The following is a 22,401-nucleotide window of genomic DNA, read 5'->3' on the forward strand; positions in this document are numbered from 1 at the left end:
ATGCATTTTATTAAATATTTTGCATAATGGTTTGCATAATTGACTGACATTATTTTAATAATGTAAACTGGCTACTTACTATAAAGAAAAATAAAACAAGATTTTCACACTTTTCAGTAATAAATAGAAATAAAAGTAATAATGATTAGTTAAAATCTTAATGAATATATGGCGTCTTCTCGTAAAATCATCGAAACCAGTTATAACGACTCGACCATATTTGGAACGGATTTTTACGTTCTGATGGTCGCACAACGGTCGTCGGTCATAACTTCCCACACATTGGTACGCACGTTGCTGGAGATGCAGACATATGATTCATCCAAAATGAATCTTTTTTGAACTGTGTGACTGTGTTTCAGTCAAAAATATAAATGCATGTATTTTCACAATGCTTCTACTGTACTATTATAGATTGTTTATTATAAATTATATTTTAATCCTAGAAATTGCATAAAATGACTCGAGATAATTATAAGCTATTCAATAAAATCATTAGGTCTTTTAAATTCATAAGTATATAATTAAATATTATCGAATTATGTATTTATAATAAATAATAACAAACATATCTTAATAAGACATAATGCGATATAACGTAAATATGAATAGAATACATTAAGGAAACTGTAATTAGCTTGCTTAAGTACGTTGTATTTACAATGGTTATCTTTTAAACAATGAAAACGGTACTGCGAATGCGTAGTAAAAGACCCGCGTGACACGTCCTGGTACAATTCAGCCAACGCTTCAAATTCAAACGAACCAATCTCGATGAACCGATCACTTAGCTTGACCAATGAGAACTCACGAATGTTCGAGCACTTTGATAAAATGTACGTATATGTCGTATGTGTAGCCAAACGTTCACCAGTGTGAATCGCTGAAATACACAGAGATACTTGCATGTCGCAATAAAAGCAGCCAGCAAGCCAGCAAGTCCACCGACCGTTCAGATCTCCTAGTAGTCCTAGCATTGTCAAGTGCGTGCGTGATTGTTCCTGTCGCAGGATCTACTTTTACTCTTCAATAATTACTTATTCATTCTTTTAAAGGGGAAACAGGTAAGTTAATTTGTTTATTTCCAATTTACGACGGTAAGTTCACGAGGTGATAAAGGGACGCCACCGAGTACGAACAAAGAGACACCGCTTATTCTCGTTTATGCTTAATCAATATTCAATACCAAACAAAGAGAGTGCTGTTGTTTTTGTACAAAATCCCTAATCGACATCTTCCGCATTCGATTTACAGCGTGACTGCAGTATATTTTTTTTGAACGCGATCATGCGTAGAAGTAATCGTAACTTCTACTTTCAGTAATTGCATTTAAATAAATTTATTATAATATTTTCGTAAAATATAGAAGAGAATACTGAAAACGATTTTTCGTGAAGTCACTGAACGTCAAGCCAAAGCAAATTTGACATATATTCGTGAGGCTGGTTCATTGCACTCTATATACTGTACATCGTACAGACAGCTTCGAATAATTTCAAATACCGTTTATTTCGTTTATGTAAGAATAACACGCAATAATGCCTTGTCTTTTCCTAGAAAGTTATTACCCTTTCATCGTATACAGGTGTATTATAAGACATTTCTTCCAGGAATAAAATCTTTTCGATCCTTGAGGAATTTGGCCACAATATAAATAGCATATAGTTTCCTTATATACCTCCTTTGTTTGAAATGAACTTTCTAGATGGGATTATTACATTGAAAATTGTAAAATATGTACGAAAGTTAATGTAGTTTACATGAAACAAGAAATAAATATTCGCAAAAAATACTATTTAGCTTTTTTCAAACTCAGTTTATAAAATGAAAGATATTCTTTTACAGTGATATACAGCTACGGCAGCAATGGCTACGGCTACTGAGTCGCCTGTTAACAACGAATGTAAGTAATGGAATCTTTGAACAAAGATATTAATGGATTATTTTCTATAACGATTTCTCCAGTTAACGATATTTGTGATCTATATGATACTATCTTGAGTATTAACAAAGAATTGCGATAAGATATACAATATATACGTGACATGTACATTATACATCTTACATATAATACATAATATGTTTACGTTTTTTATTGTTATTTATCCAAGTTGATAGCTTATTTTAAGAAAGTAATGAATAAATTTTTTTTTTAAATATACATTCCATGCACGTTAAGTATATTCACGTATACATTGTTTGATCTTATACAATCAGTATGTACTACATGTCAACGATGTTATTTACGATACGATAGTTCCGTACACCTATATACATATTATATTTGTAACGACGACTTTCTTCCAGTCATTGTTCTGTCGAGTTTCGTAAATCGCCACGAGTAATGAGCCAAAATTCCGTGTCGAATAAAAAGGTAGTCGTGAATTGTATGTAACACGATTTTTACACTTTTGGATGGCAAAGTCAGTATGACAAAGGATCGTTAATTAGGAAGGCAATTTAGATGGCAGTAGGAACACACCCTAAGGCAGCGAAAAGTAGATAGTTGCTGAGAAGAGGTCAGAGCCCTCCATTGGCGTCCTCGGAGAAGTGCAGCCTGCACTTCACCGTGGCAACTGCAGCTTGTCTCAACTGCAGTGCTTGAACGCCTTTCAGTGGTTCTCAACTACCAGCAATTTTAATATATAAAAATGTGTTTCTTCAATAAATCGCTGTTGCGATATTTTTATATTTGTGCAAATAGACTATTTATTCTATCTAAACATGATAAATTGATGTATTTTCACATTTTGTTCTTTTTATAGTTATATTATATACTTCAGCTTTTAAGACTGCTTGATATATTAGTTCAAACGTAATTTAAAGTTTCCTTGTAACTGTAGAGTCAATATTTATGAGCGACTTTTTACGATTGTCATATTGGAGCTGAAAATTCTTTTCCTCTTGAAGGCTTTGATAGTCAATACTGATTAAATAAAATATAAAAAAATGATACAATGATGAGTTAAACACAATTTAAAAAATTATCAAAAGATTATATGAAATTTAAAAAATGATCAAACAATGGATTATATGGAATTTAAAAAATACTCATTGCATTGCAACTTATCTCCAGGTTTGCTCTAAATTTTTTACAAAATGGTATGTAATGTAAGATATATATAACGAAACATACGTGCTCCATGGGTTGAGTATAGATTTTTTTATGTATCAATTGAATGCAACAATTCTATGGCTATCTGTAATTTCGCAATGCGAATAATTATATGGAAAGCGATTGTATTGATCTTTCATTATCGGACTGTACATGGTGTAACGGGACCCGCATAAGTGTTGTGTATCGATAAATAATGCTGTTTCACAATTGAACGCTACGTCAGCTGCTAGCATGCGATTTGAAGCCTCGTTCCTCGCTCTTTTCAGACCGGCTTCTCTCGTCGTGCCGAAGGATGAGATTCAAGTTTCTCTTGCACGCGTGAAAGAGAGCAGTTCGGTTAACTCTCAGTAGAATTTAAACAGCGTACACATGGTAACATCGAAGTGCGTAGGTTAATCTGATTGTCTGGTGCAAGATATATCGGATGAAATGTCCATAAGTGATTTCCCTCGGTGAAACTCGCCGTTGAATTTCTTCCTGCCTTAAAGGGTATGCGACAATAAACCATATTTTAAAACGATGCACCTTTCTTGACTGGTCAACTACAACTTTTACTTCTATTTCTTGTCTTTCTTTTCATTAACGCTTCTTTAAATCATCCAATTAAATGTAACGAGCGAGTGAAACTTATTAAACATCGTATGAGATCGAGACATTCCATGGATCACTGTTTCCTCTTCGGGTGAATAGATTTTTTAACGAATTGCTATCGGGCAGTTGTTACTTATTATTTATTTGCTTTAGAATAAAATGATTTTCTTTGGTGTACAAGGAAAATGTAATAGTATTAGTATCATCTGCTGTCAGCTATACAGTGAGCTTTAAATGAAGATATCGGAAAGGTTGAAATTTAAAAAGAATCCTTGGCAAACGGCGAGATTCGGTTTCGAGGTACTTCCATTAGAATACGTCACTCCGATTTCTGCGCAATTTACCACGGTTCGTGACCAGTAGAAAAAGGGGCGACTGCATTATTAACATCGCCTGTTCCCTCGTTCCGAGTTCTGAAAATATTCCACGATATCGATCCACGTGTAGGAGATTCATTCATTTTACGGCATATCCTTCGATTGTAATGCGTCACGGAGTTCCAACATTGCAATTGTTCGATCGTTTCTGTCAAATGGAAAAGTTTACGGAACAACGATTATCGTTTGCGTCCTACATTTTCTGACTTCGATTTGTTTTAGTATTGTTTTCTACATTTGTTTCGACCGATTTTACCATTTCGCGGGATTATTAAAATACGGCGAAAAATAACCACAGAGGATAGAAAAAGATGAATACGATGTACGGTCAGTCGGATTCGAAGATACGAAGGGTGTGTCCATAGACAAAACAGAAGATACAGTTTCGTAAAAAGAGCAATCTATTTCGAGTGTCAATGTAGAGCTATCGAGAAGGGCAAAAAATATTGATGGATCGTTTAGATATGAGGGTGGGTGAACGACTGAATTATTCCTCGCGAAACGAAATCACATTATATGTCGATCGAAGAAATATAGCAATAAAGTCGAAGTTGAAGTTTTCTCAAATGTCAGGAAATTAATAGGCTTTTGTGTGTTCCGAGGGTTCAAGTAAATTCAAGTAGAAGTGCTTAACACAGATACCGGAACAATCGAAACAAGGTTTCTCAGCACTCTACAAATGCTCTTCAAGGCGCATACTGCAAAGTCGTCAGTTCGAAGATCGCATCCTCGGTGTCGCAACCAAGCAAGGGCAGGATCTAGCGAGCGGTAGGGCTTGATTTATAGTTGCGAAATAGGGCGTCGGTTATATAAAATATTCGCAAACTTTCAAATCGATATGCTGCGGAAAAATGATTAACTCAAAAATCTTTAGATTGTAATCTCATCTCTGTACAATATTACAATATTATTTCAATACATTTTCTTACAATTCTATCAAATATATAAAAGAAAATGTTCGAAAGAAATCTATCGATTATATGTGTAAGAACTACCATATCTTCGATGGTAGATATTCCAGCTACAGTTAAACGAAATTCAATTTCAATATTTTCGATAATGATCTAATTCTAATCTTAATTCTTACTAATTCTAACATAGCAAAAATTAAAGAACGCGGGACTATGCTTTGGCAAACTGCGGAATGTGACGAAGATCGTGATAAGAAGATATCGCCCATTGATCAGCAGGCTGGTGGTACGAGTTTGAGTCAAAGTATAAGAAGCTTGACGGTGGTTGGAGTTAGACAGATGGTATTTTACGCCTCCACGTAGCTTCCACACGTGCCTAGCGACCGGCAGCCGGGTCCACGATATAGGCATGTTAAGGTTGCTCGAGGTGGAGGTTGGAGGTTGGAGGTTAGCAGAGGTGGAAGGGTGGCTTGTCGTCGGGTAGGCTACTCGCTGCAGTGGGGAGTGGTCTGCCGCGACTAGGGGCGCAAGAGGCGCCAGTCGGTGGATATTGAGCGACGCCCGGCGTCGTGGCGCACTGTGCGGATCAGTTGCCCTCCAGCCACCGCCCCAGATACGAGTTCAGCCACTTCCGGCCTTTCTCCTTGCTCGTTGGACGTGTCCTCTCGCCGACTCTTCTGCGCTCCCTTTTTTCATTCTCATAGCCGTTTTCGCCAAGCTCTTTAATTTCGCTAAATACGGACCACGATTCGCGGGCAGCAGCGAGTAAACAAACGCTAGAAATATGCTGATCGGTCTTGTGCGCGATTCAGTGCTGCAGTGCTTCTGTCATAGCTGCAAAGCACCTTTGGGCATCGTAGGTGAGTTCTCCATTTGATAAAAATTTTAATCTTTGCTAGGAAGAAAGATGTGCAACCGATCTTCGTATTTTTTCTTTTATTTTTTTATCTTTTCGTTTCTATGGTAATTTATTTGCGGGCTATGCAGAGAACTAGTAGGGGAGGAGGAGTCGATATCGCGGTGAATGACTCCTACGATCGAAGTGATCCGCTAAATTCGTGACCAGACATTTCTTTTAATCTAATTTTATATGGTATCGTTGCATGCAGTTTTACGTGGAATTTTTTCACCTTTATTCATTGTCGCTACTTACTACCTTTGATATCGCGATCGTTAAATCAATTCTGTAACAACTCCTTGTTTATTTTATTCGTCTTACCTGCTCTGTTTTTTTCAATTCAAAAAATGTAAATTATCAATAACTCTTTTTGCTCTTGACAAGGTTCGAATACGTTATGTTTAAATAACTTCGAGGCACAGAGAAACGTGACAATTTCCTCCTCGAACTTTCCTGAAACGTTCTCCTTTTAAATACATATTTTTTGAACTTGATGGTCGGTGTATTTTTACCGCAGTCTACGGTGGTCGATATCACGTTGGTATCGTATTATCTTAGGTACCTGCAGTTCGATCAATTTCTCTACCCTCTACCAATTGGTACTCGTAGTGTATTCGTGTATCATCGATATTACTATCCACATCAAAAGTTTATTACACCGGTAGTATCATTATTCTCCATTTATTTTTTATATAACTCGATATTACATAATTTAGTGTGTTAATATTATTTTTATTTTATTATTTTCAAAGTTTGGCATATACTTTAACACAATAATCATGGTAATTTGATCGGATCGATATTTTCTATCTTAAATCTTGACTTATGTTGAGCTTGTGCAGATACCTATACAGATTTAAGAAATAATCGGTATGAATGTGCTCCATGAGAGGAAAGCTTCCACAAAATTCGCTACGATCGGGGTGCGGCCCAAGATGGCCACCCTTGGCTTTGTTGACCTTTGTTAACCGATAGGAGACGGTTGCATCGATTTCCCGTTAATTAAAACACGATTCCTATTTCCCTGGTCCCTACGGTAATACGACACTCATTGATTCTCAATTTTCGAAGCGGGAGGCAGAAGGGGCAATGCGCCCTTCAAGAAGCCCAGCGGCAAAGGAAAACCGCGAACCAAGCAACCGAAGAAAGTAAAGTTCATCAGTGAGTATATGTCGTTTTTTAATTAACGAGTCTTGCCGTCGATCCATTAACTTTCGAATTGCACCAGTACCTACGTAATCGAAAGCTTAATCGCGTTTGAATTAAGTTTAATTAACAGCGCTTGACTTTTACTCAAGAACCGCATAAAGTTGATGATGTAGAAAGAAGAATCACAGACCAAAGTAGAAAGCTTTATCGTTTAACGATATATCGTTGTTATTTTATATGTTATTGCTTGCTAGACGGTATTTTATCGATTGAAAATTGCACAACCTTTTGATCGATTTTCCGTGCAAATTGCGCTCGCTGCAAAGTGCAACGAACTCGACTCGTACAGTCGCCAATATGTCGCCGGTGAATTATAAATCGAAGGCGGCGAATGTCGGAGAACGCTCCGTTGCGGTGTACGGTAGGGTGGCCGCTGAAAGGTGCGTGTGCCGACGCTAGACGTCGCGGCGCCTAGAGACAATCGTCTCGTGGGCTGATCGATCCTTCCTTCTTGTGGTCTGAGTCATACTTCCGTAACTCGTGTACTTCGAAGCGAACCCGAGATGAATGGGATCGAGAAATCTTCCGCCAAAGTGGATTGTGTCTCGCCGGCCTGAGGGACTGGATGTTTTTAATTGCACCTTGCTCGATGGGGGACGCGTAAAATAATTAATGAATCATGAAGGTTTACTACCCCGTCGTTATGCGTATGTAGATTTTTGCTACGTTACGAGTAGCGATAATTAATTTGTTTTGCACTTACGCAATTGGTTGATTTAATGAAAATTAATTCTTCAATTATGTTAACATTTGAATAATTGTTTTTAATTTGTAAAATTGTACTCAAGTTAGTATGTTTAATATATTGAAGCAAATATTATTAATAATTCTGAATAATTCCAAGGATTTGAAATTAACAATATATTTACCGATACATTTTGCTTATTAACGCGTTTATAGCAACTGAAATTCGATGCCAAGAGAAGTCCAAAGGTGGATTGTGCTATGAGGTAATCTTAGCAGAGCCAACAGTACAGAAGAGAGCACCGTCACCCCCACAGACAAGTCCGACTCAACAAGTCGCTATTGAAGACAAGCTTCGAGCAGCAGAGGAAAGAAGACTTTCTTTGGAAGCTCATAAACTTGCTGCTCTTGCTGCTAAGCTTAGCAAAATTGAAGAGGCAGCTCGCAAGAAAGATGAACTTAGCGCTGCTTTCATTGCTGCGACGCGTGAATCTTTAGATGCTAAGATGAATAATACAGAAGAGAAGCGAGAGGCGCACATTGCGGAACTGAAAAACAAGTTGAAAGAGCACGTTAGTTGAGATCTTCCTTTATTTGCATATATTCATCGCATAAATGTTATCATGTTTTTTCTATTTTTGATTATAGTTAGAAAGTGTAGAGAAAACTCGCTTGAGTCTTGAACAGCAGACTCAGGAGGTTCGTTGTGCCGTCGAAGAAAAGCTGAAAACTGCCGCCGCTCAACGGGACGAGAATATTAAGAGGATGCTGGATCGTCTAAAAGAACATGTCAGTCTTCGATATTATTGATTAGTAAAATAAAATATCCTTTTATATATTATTTAATCTCATTTTTTGATTATTAGGAGGAGCAAGTTGCCCGCGTACGCCAAGGACTAACCGAGCGTGTGCAACAACTTGAATCTCAGATTCAAGGCAAGTTAGATCAAGCTCACGAACGCCGTCAGAATATCGAACGCGAACAGAAAGAGAAGCTGCGCATTCATGTAAGTCGTATGCATTATTCATTAACTTAGACTTTGGTATTAGTTTTATGGGTTTTCTATTAGATTGTTTTGGCAACTACCAGGAAGGATTTCTAGCTTCTGTAGAAGTAACACCTGTTTTGGTCAAGTTTTGAAAACACGAGTACACGGGAATGTAGTTTTCCAAACTTGGTTGTTTTCTTAGTGGAAATCCTTTCTTACACACTGTCGACAATGTTACCCAATAAGGGAATTTGAAATGGTCGTTTAGAACACTGTGAAGATAGCAAAAGTGCGCCAGATGGCGGATGAGTGCGCCACGAGAGAACTTCTGGTGAAAAAGTTCGAATTTGACAAGAGAGTTTCTACTGCGGAGCAGAACCGACAGCGAGAGATTCAACGTCGTGTGCAGGCTATTCGCCAGCATGTAATTTCGCCCTCTTTTTGTTGATTCAATATTCTTATTGTCTCTCACCTCCTACCATCATGAGATATTGGCTTATATTATACCCGTTTTGTTGATTGAGTTTCAGTAGAAATTTTATGAACTTCAGTAGCATACGGTTATCATTAGAACGTTTAATGAATTTTAATCGTGCTTTGTCATATTATGTTGCAGAAAATATTCCTCATAGGAATTCAGTTATATTATGTATAATTATATATCTAATTTTTTATCATTTTCTTTTCAGCATGATCCTGCATTTATGAGCTACTATACCTGATGGATGTTAGCTTAATATCACCTCTAGCATGAAACACATAAACATTATTATTTTAGAATAGTTGAATCTCGTAAACTTACGCTTAAAATATCATTCTTATTTTTCTTGTTCTAAAGGAGAGGCGCGCCGAGATGGTAAGACAGAATAAGGCAGCTCTGTCCGAGCAATCTGTCCTGCCCGCTGAAAAGGAAACTGCCAGTTCTGGGTAAACATAACGTCATTCTTGATCGCTATCCTCGTTAAAATACCTTTTCATCGTTATAAAATTGGGGAAAGAGGAGAGCGGGACTTGACTACCGCTTGCAGAGTCACTCGCTGAATAGATCGTCGGAGTTACGTGTTTGAATTTTGAAATAAACTAAAACTAAGGAGTTGCACTCGCTGTGCTTTACGAGACTCCATTACGCTTGGTGCCATTTTCGTTCGCTGGAAGAAAATTAAGGAACTTAATGCAAGCGATTTAATCGTAGTTGGAGAGATTTGCAATTTTAACGGCTTTATTTTATTACAGTTAGATAAAGCATTCAAAATGATTCAAAGAAACGTTTATATTATGGAGAATTAACTGGTTATTTTTCTCCCAATTACTACTCGTGCAAAGAATATCACTGTCTTTATCTAACTACACTCATTTCTTTTTTTTTTAATGTACACGAATACATAGACGTAAGCCCTAACCTTAACCTAATCCTAACCTCGGTTGAAAGATAGGACATGTAAAATATTTTCAGTTATAATGTGCCTACCACTTACACGATTGTGGATCTTCTAGAAGGTGGCATTAAAAATATCTTATATGTTTATGATCAATTGTGTATGTTGGAGTCTAATATTTTACAACTTTTATAATGCTTGTTTCAGTACATTTCCTTCTTTTGATACTACAATGTTGTTATTTCATTAATTACCCCGTTAATAAAATATTCTGTTTAAATTTGAAATCAAAAAAGGTCATAGCGATTATCGGAGTCAAACGTTAAAAAATTTATTCTCCTGATAAAGACTCTTTTTATCCTTCATTTTTTTCTTACATAGTTTTTGGTTTGTGCTTTTGTTCGTTAAAAAGTTTGCTTTTATTCGTAGATTAATCATAGAATACTACCGCTACAATTAGATCGTAAGTGGTAATTGCGACCATATGTGTGTACAGTACAGTACATATATGATAAGTATATGTGTATGGTTCGTGCCGACATGTAAGCACACTTATAATATATATAATAGTGCTTTATACTAGGCTTGAAAACTTTAAAACCATTTTGTACTCGATCATTGTAATATTACTGCGCTAACAGAACAACATTTACGAAATATGTAGTCTAATTGAATATGATAATATGATGCTTCTGTGATGACTTAATTATTTGTCAAAATGTGTAGTCTTTAAGTGAGAGTGTGAGAGAGAGAAAGGAGGAGCAAAAGACATTTGATTCCTCTATACTCGTATGGATACCGTGGCTTAGGGGCCTTAATTTCGTTCGCATTATATATCATCGCTGGAAGTATTTAAAAATATAACAAAATCCGTATCAGGGCAAAGTTTTTACAGAAATTTTCCTTCGCGTAATGAAATAGTCAGCTGATGGTTCCTCGATCTTCTTAAATACTCGTATATATATATATAATGGGGATACCACAAACGGAAGGAAACTTTTAGCTTTGGTCACGGTATCGTCACAAAATAAAAGGAGTAAAAAGAAAATATGTCGCAGTGATATTGCAACCGATATCCTACGGTCTTAGATATTGATACTACACAAAAAATTTTTACAAAGGGCTATTGCAGAAATGTTAACGCGAGAAAAATAAATTAATTAAAAAACAGAGATTGAAAGGAAAAAAGAAGCATTAGAACTTTTACGTCGACGAATATATAACTGTAACCTACATTGCTGAGTGTTGCGGTTAATTCGGCACGTGTTGCAATGTCAAGAAAAAGACGAAAAGTTTTGATTTTTCTTGTGGTTATGACACGTGTCGAATAACGTCTATTTTTGCATAATTGTTGTGATCTTTTGCAAAATGTATTTCGTATAATTATTATATAGATGCCCGACGTATGTATGTTATGATTGTCTTTTTCGATCTACGTTATATATAAATATTATAGATTTCTACGCGATGGTATATATATATATATATATATTATATATGGTATATATATATATACGGTTACGATATGTACGTATGGTTTCTTGTGAGCTTTGGTAATTGTCTTATAGTGGTGCGAAGAAGCAAATCAATTCTTGCAAAACCATTATTGCAAAATAAATTTTTATTGGATTAAACAATATATCGCGAGAAACCAATTTCTTAACGATATATTGATTGCCTTCGATATTTGTTCGGATAAATTTTTAGTTCGGATAAATGTGTTCGTGAAAGAGAACCTGATTGTGTGAAGTAAACGGACATACCTACACGCACTTACGTTTGTTTGTTTTTATTACAAGTTCCCTTTGAGTGTTCCTCTTTGATATATAGCATAAATTAGAATATTTTCATTTTATAAAATGTTAGTTATTTTAACTTAAATTAAAAAATTTTTTTATAGCACATAGATCTTGGCGCCGTGACTTTATAGCTCATGATTTAGATATAACCGACTATCGATAAAACAGATTATTTCAAAATCTTGCCAGTGCCGCTTAATTTGTAATGAATCACAAGGCCCCGCTTATTGTGAAAAAAATATATGACATTCTTATAATAATAATGTTGCTTCTTATATTAATATTAAGTGTTAGCAAGTTTAGTATAAGATATTGCACGTAACAAATTGCTTACAATTTTTTCATAGCTTTATAATTTTAAAATTAAATGTTCCAAATATAAGGAAAGCAAGGATACGTCACCAAGATCTACGTGACGTCATAGGCTGTCGAATGGCCGAAAGCCAAAGGCTAAACGAAACGTCGAGACAGGCTTTATAGCTGAGTAGGTAGAGGGCAAATGGCTGCCGTGTGGGTGAATAATAATGCGTAGCCAGTGTAAGACAAGTGATAAAAATCGTGATAAAGTGCGTGTACGATGTTACTGAAGGGCCGATTATCGGAGAAGAAGAACCGGAGGCATCATGGGAAAAACACCAAAGCCACAGCCGGTAAGTGGATAGATTGGTATACCAGGAAATTTGCGAAATGGTTCGCCTGCCAGTCGACGAGATAGCCCTGCTGCGTTCTCGGTCCCTCTAATCGTTTTCCATGGTATCAACACAACATGGCCGACCATGTGAAGATTAATTACGTGATATTAACTTACATCTAGTGAATAAATATAAGAGAAATTTCCAACAAAAGTGTATTCAATGTAAATGATACTTCTATTTGCGTGTCAAAAATTCATAGAAGCATAAATGTTTGAAGCATAAAATGTCAAGATAAATATGTATTTAAAAAATATGTATTTTTTGGAGTAAAAAAATATCTTTCGTATTATGTTTACGAAATTTAATCATAGAATACGTGATTGGAATGTGTCAGTTTCAAGGTTATGCATAAAAGCGTGCACACTTTAAGAATTGTGTATTTGTAGTTTACTACACTAAGATGGCGGCTAATTTGTTGAAGTAATAATCATTAAGTTAAATAGTAATCGCGATTAAGATAGGATGTTGTGGTTTTATACATTATTTCCAAGGATAATACATGCTACAAAGCAGCTAGTGAGGTTATGCTGTTTTCAATATGGATGCCTCACACGCTTGCATGTATAAATGCATTTCGTTTTGGTGTGTGTTAGTAAACATGATTCACTGTTGCTTCTGTTACTTCAGTTATTTCCCTAATACTCGACCTTGGTATGAATTAAATAATGGGATGGGATAGTAACATCATTTGGTTTCAAATTCAAGTGAATTTGAGAATGAGGAGCGAATGTTGACTATACATCGAATGTGTATACGATTATTATCAATGGATCTGAACTTCGTCTCTTGCATTGACATGTATTGTTATTAACGATGAAATATCGTCGTTATCGTTTAACAATAGTTGTTTTCTTCACTCGAATGAAACACCATATCTTCGTAGAATATTATCACGTTAGAGTTTGTCAGACATTGGCCTTTTTACACATTAACTGCGTAGTTATTAATTTTACAAGTAATTACATTTTTCCTGTACAAAACGAATTGTATATGTTACGTTCTTATTTCTAGGTAAACAAGCTTCCAAGAATGTTAGTCATTTACACAACAGTATTCGTTAATTAATATTTAATTGCGTGGATTTACTAGAAAGAGTGCACCATATAACTATTATTATATATGATATGTATATATATGTAGATCCACAACATTAATCGTTAGACGTTATCCACGCCAGTACATATATATGTATGTATGTATAACCTGTCTCGCACAATATGCATTACTAATATGTACGCATTAATGACATAGTCTCGTTTTGCTTTAATCTCATACAATATTATTATGCGTTCGACCAAAAGTTGCTTTCACTTTCCTTGAAAATATATCATATTTTCGTGTTCGCCACTACATATACCGGTAATAGTATTCTAAAAATAGTATGTATGTAGTTTGTGTATTACGACTAAACACTTTTAACATGGATAATTTTACGAGATATTTATAGATTTAATTGAGCGGAATCCTCGATCATAAAATTATTTCAAACTATTCCGAACGTGATCCCAGTTCGTTTCGCGCATGTCACACGGAAAGTGCGTGTTAGTGAAACCGTGAAAATGCATTCTTAGCATGCTGTGATAAGAATAGAGCAAGGAAGATAGAGTAAGATAACAAATAGAGGAGAGGTACGTACACGTTCGTACGTAATCGGCGCACTTATGTGAACAAGTGTGTGCATGCATACCGTCACTATGCCATATGGAAACATACATCCAATAGTCTCACACAAGGATAATTGTATAAGTGCACGTGTTACCATGACGATAAAGACGCGGATCGATGTTTTTAACCCGGCGGAACGCATCAAGTTGATTTCGCGTCCGATACCTTGCGATATTTCTGTCTTCGTATTGCGCTTTTCCGTTCCATACCGTATCGTATACCTACAACTTGATCGATCGAGTTTAAGGCATGCGGTTTTTACAACGTGTGAATTGGAAAGTTTGCGAGATCCTTCCAAGTTTGTCGATACCACGAACATCAAATTGTCGTTCATTTTGGAACGATCACTTAATTTCTATTTTATATTGAAATCGATTTTTTTTATTAATTACGTTAACCCTTTACGTGCTGAAAATTTTATGATTCAAATCCCATATAAATTTATTCCTATCCTTGATATAAATAACCAGCACAATACCAGAAGAAATAATGAATTTGTTATTCCCCTTTTTTATGAATTACATAATTTTTTCTTTTTAACAGTTATTGTACAACACCAAAGAAATGCAAGAAACGAAAGAACGTCTTTAAATTTAGCGAGAATAAAAGACCGTTCATATAGAACTCGGCCCGTGATAAGACTTCTAATTGTTATTCGCATTCGTTAACGACACTCGATGGGCCACATGACCTGACGTTTTTTAAAATACATATGTCTTCCTTTTCAGTAATTACAATCGTCTGTTTATTCTTCTGAATGTAGGTTATTATCTAGTTCGGTTTACTCCGAAAGTTTCAGATCTTCGCGAGCAAGATAACAATTTCAATGATTGTCTGCAATATCTAGAAATATATTTAACCAGATATCGTGTCCTTGAAAGTCTCTTAATTTTTTGATAATACCAGTTAATGATGATGGTTTATTCGTTGAAATCTCCTGGTCATTGACCAACTTCATGGTCTAGTTGTAGCATTTATTCGTCTTCCTTTCCTTTTTATTCCGATATGATAGTGATACCGCGATATCAGCTTTATGTAGTTATATAAACTTTGTCCATCGTAAAATCTGTACCTCGCAATAGTCAAATATACGCCGCTGTAGTTGTTCACGTATCCTCGACAGGTATTTTTCGAATCGGATAACGGTATCCATGTGGCCAAATGAAGTAAAACTAGTTTTCTCTGTCTATGAGTTTTACGGTGTATTTACCGATAAAAAACTCATTTTCACCGACTTGATTTCAAGAGATACTCGATACTGTTCTAGTGTATCTATTTTAATCTTCGAATCGTATTTCCCTATCGGTAGAAAATTTTTAAATTTTCTTGGATTTCCAATTTCTTGTATATAGTCACTTTTTTTACTTATAGATTCTCTAATTTTTAGCGTATTACTTCATTTCCGTCTTTTACTCTGTTCAAACGAAAGCAAGATAGGAAGATAAACAGTATCCGAGTATAGCAAGATTAAACATTATTGCTTAATATCGTGAATATCATAATATTACAAGATAAAGAATAGAATAGTTATTCGTGAACTCAATAAACACGTATCCTTGTCGATTTAATTTCAAAGATACGGAGTACCAATTGCGGTATTACGTTGCAGTAATACTATTAACATGTTAATTTATAACACGATAAACAGTATAAAATATGCGGTAATAATGAATGAATGTCGATTACAACAAATACTATACTACGCTGGTCGAAACGGATGAAAAAAAGTCGATTCTGCTTATATCGTTGAATATAAGCAATGCTAAATATTGATTGCTTCATCGTCGAGTGTTTACCTCGATTAACATTACATATGCGCTACTATATATTGTTATTAATACACCGTGCAACAAGATTAATCAAAGAACATTGAACGTAAGGAAAATAAATCAATTGGGTCCTTATCAAAATTGTCCAAAGTTCTACGAACGTATTGGCTTCAGTGTACTCGTTTAATTGATGGCAACGAACGAGCCGCGGCTAGCACAGTGAATCTAAACGAGCGTTTTAATATCCCAGACCCATTTGAATAATAATAATCGTTTCATCGACGTGTACTGAGGCAACGGGTTACTTGTGTTGCATACTTTTCTTGCTGTAACGATCATCTTATTACTTTCTATTCTATGAAAGATTTCTATTAGAACATTCCAAAAGTCTTTGTGTTTTCTTTTGGAAATAAAATTCACACAGAAGTACAAGGCAAAGACTTTCGAAAAGACATTGAAACGCTCTAATACAGTTAAAGATCAGCACATTATCATCCCTTTTTTCCTTATTTTCTTCTTTCCCTTTTTTATCCATCTTTTTTTCTACTTATGTCCTTTTTTGTCGAATTACTTTATTAGCCTGGTATCTCAATATTTTTGTTCGAGGAGAGGCTTAATTCGGATATTTGGATGCGAATGCACACGCCGGCAAATTATCATACGCCTAAAAGTTGTCAAGGACCAGGATCGTTTTGCGTTTTTAGCCGAGCCTCGGCAAAATTTCTCGGAGGAATAACGGTCAATGAATCCAGCGTCGGGTGTTAAGCGACTCAAGGTCTTTGTAATCTAGTCTCAATCACCGTCAATCTACACTGATCTTAACAATTTATGGCGGTGCCACCTTCTCGCCCGATGCAGCCTTTCCCATTCTCAATTCTCGGCCAAACCACTTCCTTCGTACTTTCTTACTAGATATACTACTTTAGATATACCAACTTTTTATGTCCTCTATACATATTGATATTCAATTTTTTTTGGTAGAAACATTCTATCTTAGATTGCGATATCGGTATGCTCTTAAAACATTTGTATCTAATAATAACGATAATAAAATATTTTTATAGGTAACATCATACAGTTGAAAAAATATTCACTATTGTAATCCTCTGTAAAATAAGAGAGATTTATTTATTTACTAAATATTATAGAGAGTACTATACTTTGGACATTTTATATATTTTTACATATCACGCGTATTCTTTGCATTTTTGTATCTTCAAATTTCCCATAGGCAAATAAAAATTCATTAGGTAACAATAAAAGAGTTAGGTTCCAATTGGAGTTTCCAATTGGAAATTCACTCGAGAGACCAGTACGATCGGACTCCTCTATTTTTTTTCTCTTGGTTGTCCACTGCATTTCATTTGGCCTACAATTTCTGCCTGACCACAGAGGGACGACTGGCGCCGCGGCGCCCGACGCCACCTCTTTAGATACTATCGCCCTCGTCATGGTTTATCCCAGGGGTTACATTTAGCAGGAAAATCGTGCTATCGAATTAATTGACGCATAGACTGCGGCATATCTGTATGCACATTCGTCATGAGAAACGCGTTCGAATTTCGATAAAATCCTTTTCTCTTTGTCCGCTTACATTTAACATATTCGCTGGTTAATGTAACAAATACTATCACTTGTTTAATAATATTCAAACATATCGAGTCCGTTTAAAATGCGATTTGCCCCTCGTTAAATCGCAAGTATCGCGAAATGTTACGTAACCAGTGTTGATATCATCGTTGTATTATCAACGTTTGAATTATACTGATGCATCGCGCGACTTTCAATCCGAACTTTTCGTCTCTTCTTATTTCTCATCTATTTTTGCAACTTAATTTAAATAATCTGTTGCTTTTCAATATGCTATCTATTTGCCAGTCAATTTTCGAACATCATCGGATTCTGGTATACGCATTTATCAAGAGAATGTTATATAACGCTAATTATCGATTCGAATCCTTTCGAGAACAATTGGCATTCTAGCTTCAAACAGAAGAAACTTACTTTTTCCTCGAATAATCGCAAGGCGATTCTCACGCAGTTTTATAGTATTTGCATCAGTTAGTTACTTTACCATGCTTTGTGCATGGTGTGATAACACGTGAACGTTATCTACGTTAGTTCGCAAGATATGCTAAACATGCAAACGTTCATTTTTCAAAATTCAAGATCAACGCGTTAAAAAATGAAGGGAGGAATGATATAGCGAGTGATATAATTATGTCAATATTTGTTATTATTTGCGATAGGGATCTACGACGGATATATCATGCGTGTTAAATAAAGCATTTTCAAACTTTATTATCGTTGTAGCGATAGATTGTCACGATTATATCGGTAAAGTCTGAAATAAATGAAACAATGTAGATAGTAGTTACATGATATTAGTACAAATATATACCAATTTGACAGAGATTATTCAAATATTTCTATGTTATTTTCTAATGAAACTACCTTCGATACTAATTAGAAGTTTAAAATGAATATTTATAAAATATGTCTGTAATTTCTATAGTATTATTTTGATTTTCTCTGGTTAACGTTTCAAAACTTCTGTGTATTCTACTAGATCTCTTTCAAACTGGACTAACATATTCGTGATATTATTATAATGCTAATGTAGTTTCAAAAGGTTTCACATAACTCGCAACACATTCATAATGCACGCAATATATTCATAAAAGAATTCTACAAGTACTCGAATACTTTCGTGACTTACTGTACATGCAGAAGCGTATAAAATATAAAAATTCGATAATTTCGTCGAGACAGTCGGTAATTTTGCGACTCATTGACGAAAATGTTTCGATTCCAGCGTACGATCGCTAGAACTGATAAACTTATCGTTCAACGCGACCTAAAAAACAGACATTCCATATGTCGCAGTCCAATAAGATCGATCGACTTTGAGGGCATGTTTGCGAACGGAGCGTGATCGCTTATGTAATGTTTCGAATTTTTCTCGGTTTTCAGCGCATTGAACCGATTATCAGGAAACCGGTGCGATTCATTCTCTCGTCTTTTCGCACGAGCCTGGCTATCGCTGTCGCGACGGAAAGCACGTTCGTTCATAAAATGTTGCACGAATGAAGAATGTGTCAGTAATCGCGGTCGAACGAGAAGACCGGTTCTCGCGATATGCCGTTCCGCTGCCACGCCACGCTCATAGAATATATCGAATAAATCGCGAATGTGCATGAAATCATCGCGAGAATGCCACCAGGGGGGTAGATTTGCGTCACAAGCGAGCTCCGTTGGATCGTGAGATGATTTGGTTTTTGTGTTTGTTTACATATACCCAAGACCAATCCATTTCCTTCATCTTCCTGTTTTTGCAATTATACATGCGTAATGCTGCTCGAGATGCATATATTTTTCCGGCTCAATCGGCCGTCGATCGATGTTATCGTGAGTTTTTATAAGAAGTCGATGTTACGCCGACGTTATTCATGCGATATTTACGAATAATAACGAATCGACGCGACGATTAAATTATACTCGTTCCCATCAAATGAGAGGTTCCTGGCAAAGTACGCGATGCAAGGGGAATTTCAAGGTGGAATTTCTTGTATGCATTGGACGCTTTTAGCTAGACATATAGTGTAGTTATATGATAACTATATGTATAATATATGTATATATATACATATGTGTATAAAATATGTATATTACATATATACTGATTACGTAAACATACGGATGAATAGTTGATATAATAGGACTTCTCTATCTATCTATGTGATATTCCTCGCTAATCACGAATCTTTATTTAGATTATTCTATCATTCATTTGTATTCTATTGGTTATGCTTTATTACTCTCTGTATCTATGTGCGCTCGTAAAAATATGAATTTACATAAACATTTGCAGTCTACTCATATCACGAGCTATCCTCTGTCAGTAAATTTTAAAACGTGTCTCTCTAAAAATACAAGTGGGTATAAAAAGATTTTACATGTATCTACCTATGTATCTGTCAGATCAACTACGATTTCCACAGGGTTCAATTCCGTTGATAACGCATCGATCCGTGGGCTAAAGGGGATTCGCAATCTATTTGAACTTATATTGTGAGATTAATAACGCGATTCGCGATAAACTAAACACATAGAACGTATATAGGAATCCTCGAATTCGAACGGATCTGCTCAGCTTTTTCACATCTGGCCGGATCTCAAAATCTCCCGCGGAATATTAAGCACGTTTCACGGGCTCGCCAAAATTTCAGACGTCGTGAAACAGGAATGCATTTGCTGTTCGTTTCGTAAATATGTCATATGCATATTCAGCTTCATATTTATGTAGCTAAATCAGTTTCTACGATATACATCGAGTACAAAGCGGAAGTTAAGCTCATTTGCGGTTTCCAGCTTGTTTTTTCTACTTCAACCAGGAAAGTCTAATAATAATAAACTTCTTTCGTGCAATACAAAACGTTAGTGGCCCCTTTAATCCGAGAGGAATCGGTAGTTACTGAGGAAAACCAGTTTCGCGTTGTTCATGAACGATCAACTCACCCCTCTTTCGTATTCGTACAGCGCGTTTCAATCGACCTTGTCGCTACCTTCTTGGAATTCATGCTTCGAGCAAAGAGAAAATATGAAATATCATAATGTCCTCGGGCACCGATGTTGTTCGAACGGTGACTACGCCCGGACTATCTCAAAAGATCGCTTTCCGCTTTCGTTCCATTCGAGTGTTAACCAGAATTATTTTAATTAAATCGTCGAATCTTTTGCGGGTATCGATAATTCTACATAATTTTCATTGTTTTTAATTTCCATTGAAAATATTAGATATTATACCGACTTGGTTAGAGAGACTGAAGTTTCTAATTTATGGAAAGTTATTGAATGTAATTAACAGGCACTAGAATTTAGAGAATTTAATTTTGTGTGTCATAATGCCAGATGTAGTTATCAGTTTTTAAGTATCGAAGACCTAATAACGAGTATATCAAAATAATGCATAGGCGAAAATAATCAAAATGATTGGATTCGGTGCTGCACAGTTAAGTCTTTCAAATATATATTTTATTTGATTATGTTATATTATATTATATATGCACATACGCAAACGCATATAACGTTTTGTAACATCATATTTGAAGCAATTAGGGGTTACGCTTCTGAACGAAGTAGAATGAACAGCGCGGATGAAATACGACATTGCTTAATGGCTACGTTCTTATTATATCAAACTGAATAATACTGTTAAATGTTGCTCCAAAACTTAGACTTCATTGCACTGACCCTTCTATCAAGATTTAACCAGTAATACACTCTTTTCTCGCGTCATCAAGAAAATTTAACGTAAAAGCTTGCATCGCGGTTATGCAATCAGACATTCGAAAGATATTAATACGCCAGATAATTTGCGTATTCTTTCTCTTTTTCTTTTTTGCCATTCACTTAATGTCTGCGTAACGGGATTCAGCGAGGGAATGCTATTTTATTAAAAAAAATAACAGTGTACCAACCTACACTATTATGGTTGTCAGCTCTTCATATAACCATCGTTCGGCTGACTGATAAAAAATTTACGCCGTGTCATGTAACTTGTTACACAAGATTAGCCAGAAGCAAAACGTTTCGCCGCGACGCATTTTCGTCGTAAGGCAACAGCGGATCGTCAAGACAGAGATGAAGATGGGTCGTGGTCAAAGTATGTGCTTGACTCGGATTAATAAGGCCAATTGCAGTCGTTAAAAAGACTCGAGTTTTTCTGGCGCTTCGACAGCAGGCAACGATTAGAGCGTATCTTTCTCGATTCTCCTTAGACATTAATTAATAGAGCGACGATTTCGCTTGATAAATGCGAAGTGAATTATTCGAAGTGTTCGTTCGACTTAATTTGCGATAAACGAAGCCGATTCGTGCTTCAATCAAGCGACTATATCGTGTTTTAATTTCGATGCTTGTATCGTCATTATCATCGTGTTTCGAACCCTTTCTCTTGTAATAACTCCATATCTGTCTCTCTCGTACGTTGAACAATTTTTTATATTTCTTTGTACACGATTCTTTTGGTGCTAAAAATTTTATGACCGACACGGAGAAACTTAGAAAGTAACCAAAAACGAGGAGGTCCGAGAAGCAATAAAATGATCACAAATGGAATACAAAAAATCTTATAAAATCAATTCCAACATACGCAAAAGTAGTTATTTGTACATATAGAAATGTTACAGGATATTTAATAATACAGGTAAATGAAAATTACGATTATTTAATATATATAATTTAGTATTTATCGAAAATCCTAATAAAGTTAATTTTTAATGCGAGACGATGATTTAGGTATGCTATAAAGCACTAGC

General features: G+C 35.6%; 2 protein-coding genes across 5 annotated transcripts in view; both read left to right on the forward strand.

Moving 5' to 3' along the window:
• The first annotated feature begins 874 nt into the window (after positions 1–874).
• LOC100652201 (stress response protein NST1) lies at positions 875–11,929 on the forward strand. 3 transcript variants are annotated; one of them, XM_048409908.1, is made up of 7 exons: positions 875–1,064; positions 1,846–1,903; positions 8,005–8,360; positions 8,437–8,577; positions 8,655–8,795; positions 9,046–9,201; positions 9,616–11,929. In XM_048409908.1, the coding sequence occupies exons 2-7, from the start codon at positions 1,867–1,869 to the stop codon at positions 9,706–9,708; spliced, it is 924 nt and encodes a 307-aa protein (XP_048265865.1). In that variant the 5' UTR covers positions 875–1,064; positions 1,846–1,866; the 3' UTR covers positions 9,709–11,929. The 3 variants fall into 3 exon arrangements, with proteins under 3 accessions (XP_048265865.1, XP_020721206.1, XP_003398890.1); XM_020865547.2 differs by lacking the exons at positions 875–1,064; positions 1,846–1,903 and adding exons at positions 5,531–5,857; positions 6,967–7,056; XM_003398842.4 differs by lacking the exons at positions 875–1,064; positions 1,846–1,903; positions 9,046–9,201 and adding exons at positions 5,531–5,857; positions 6,967–7,056.
• A 150-nt stretch (positions 11,930–12,079) lies between these two features.
• LOC100642970 (nuclear factor of activated T-cells 5) overlaps positions 12,080–22,401 on the forward strand; it is a 57,870-nt gene continuing 47,548 nt past the window's right edge. For both annotated transcript variants that reach the window (XM_012313594.3, XM_048409906.1), the window contains exon 1: positions 12,080–12,602. In XM_012313594.3, coding sequence (XP_012168984.1) covers positions 12,530–12,602 — 73 coding nt within the window. In that variant the 5' untranslated portion in view covers positions 12,080–12,529. The remainder of the gene's footprint in view (positions 12,603–22,401) is intronic.

Source organism: Bombus terrestris, chromosome 11 (assembly GCF_910591885.1).
Source record: "Bombus terrestris chromosome 11, iyBomTerr1.2, whole genome shotgun sequence".
In the NCBI taxonomy this organism is placed as follows: domain Eukaryota; kingdom Metazoa; phylum Arthropoda; class Insecta; order Hymenoptera; family Apidae; genus Bombus; species Bombus terrestris.

Excerpts from the sequence above, each read along its gene's own strand:
- LOC100652201 (XM_020865547.2), top strand. The coding sequence starts at position 5,782 with ATGCTGATCGGTCTTGTGCGCGATTCAGTGCTGCAGTGCTTCTGTCAT. Across the intron at positions 8,796-9,045 it reads AAGAGAAGCTGCGCATTCAT|AACACTGTGAAGATAGCAAA; the intron begins GTAAGTCGTATG and ends ATGGTCGTTTAG. Across the intron at positions 9,202-9,615 it reads TGCAGGCTATTCGCCAGCAT|GAGAGGCGCGCCGAGATGGT; the intron begins GTAATTTCGCCC and ends CTTGTTCTAAAG.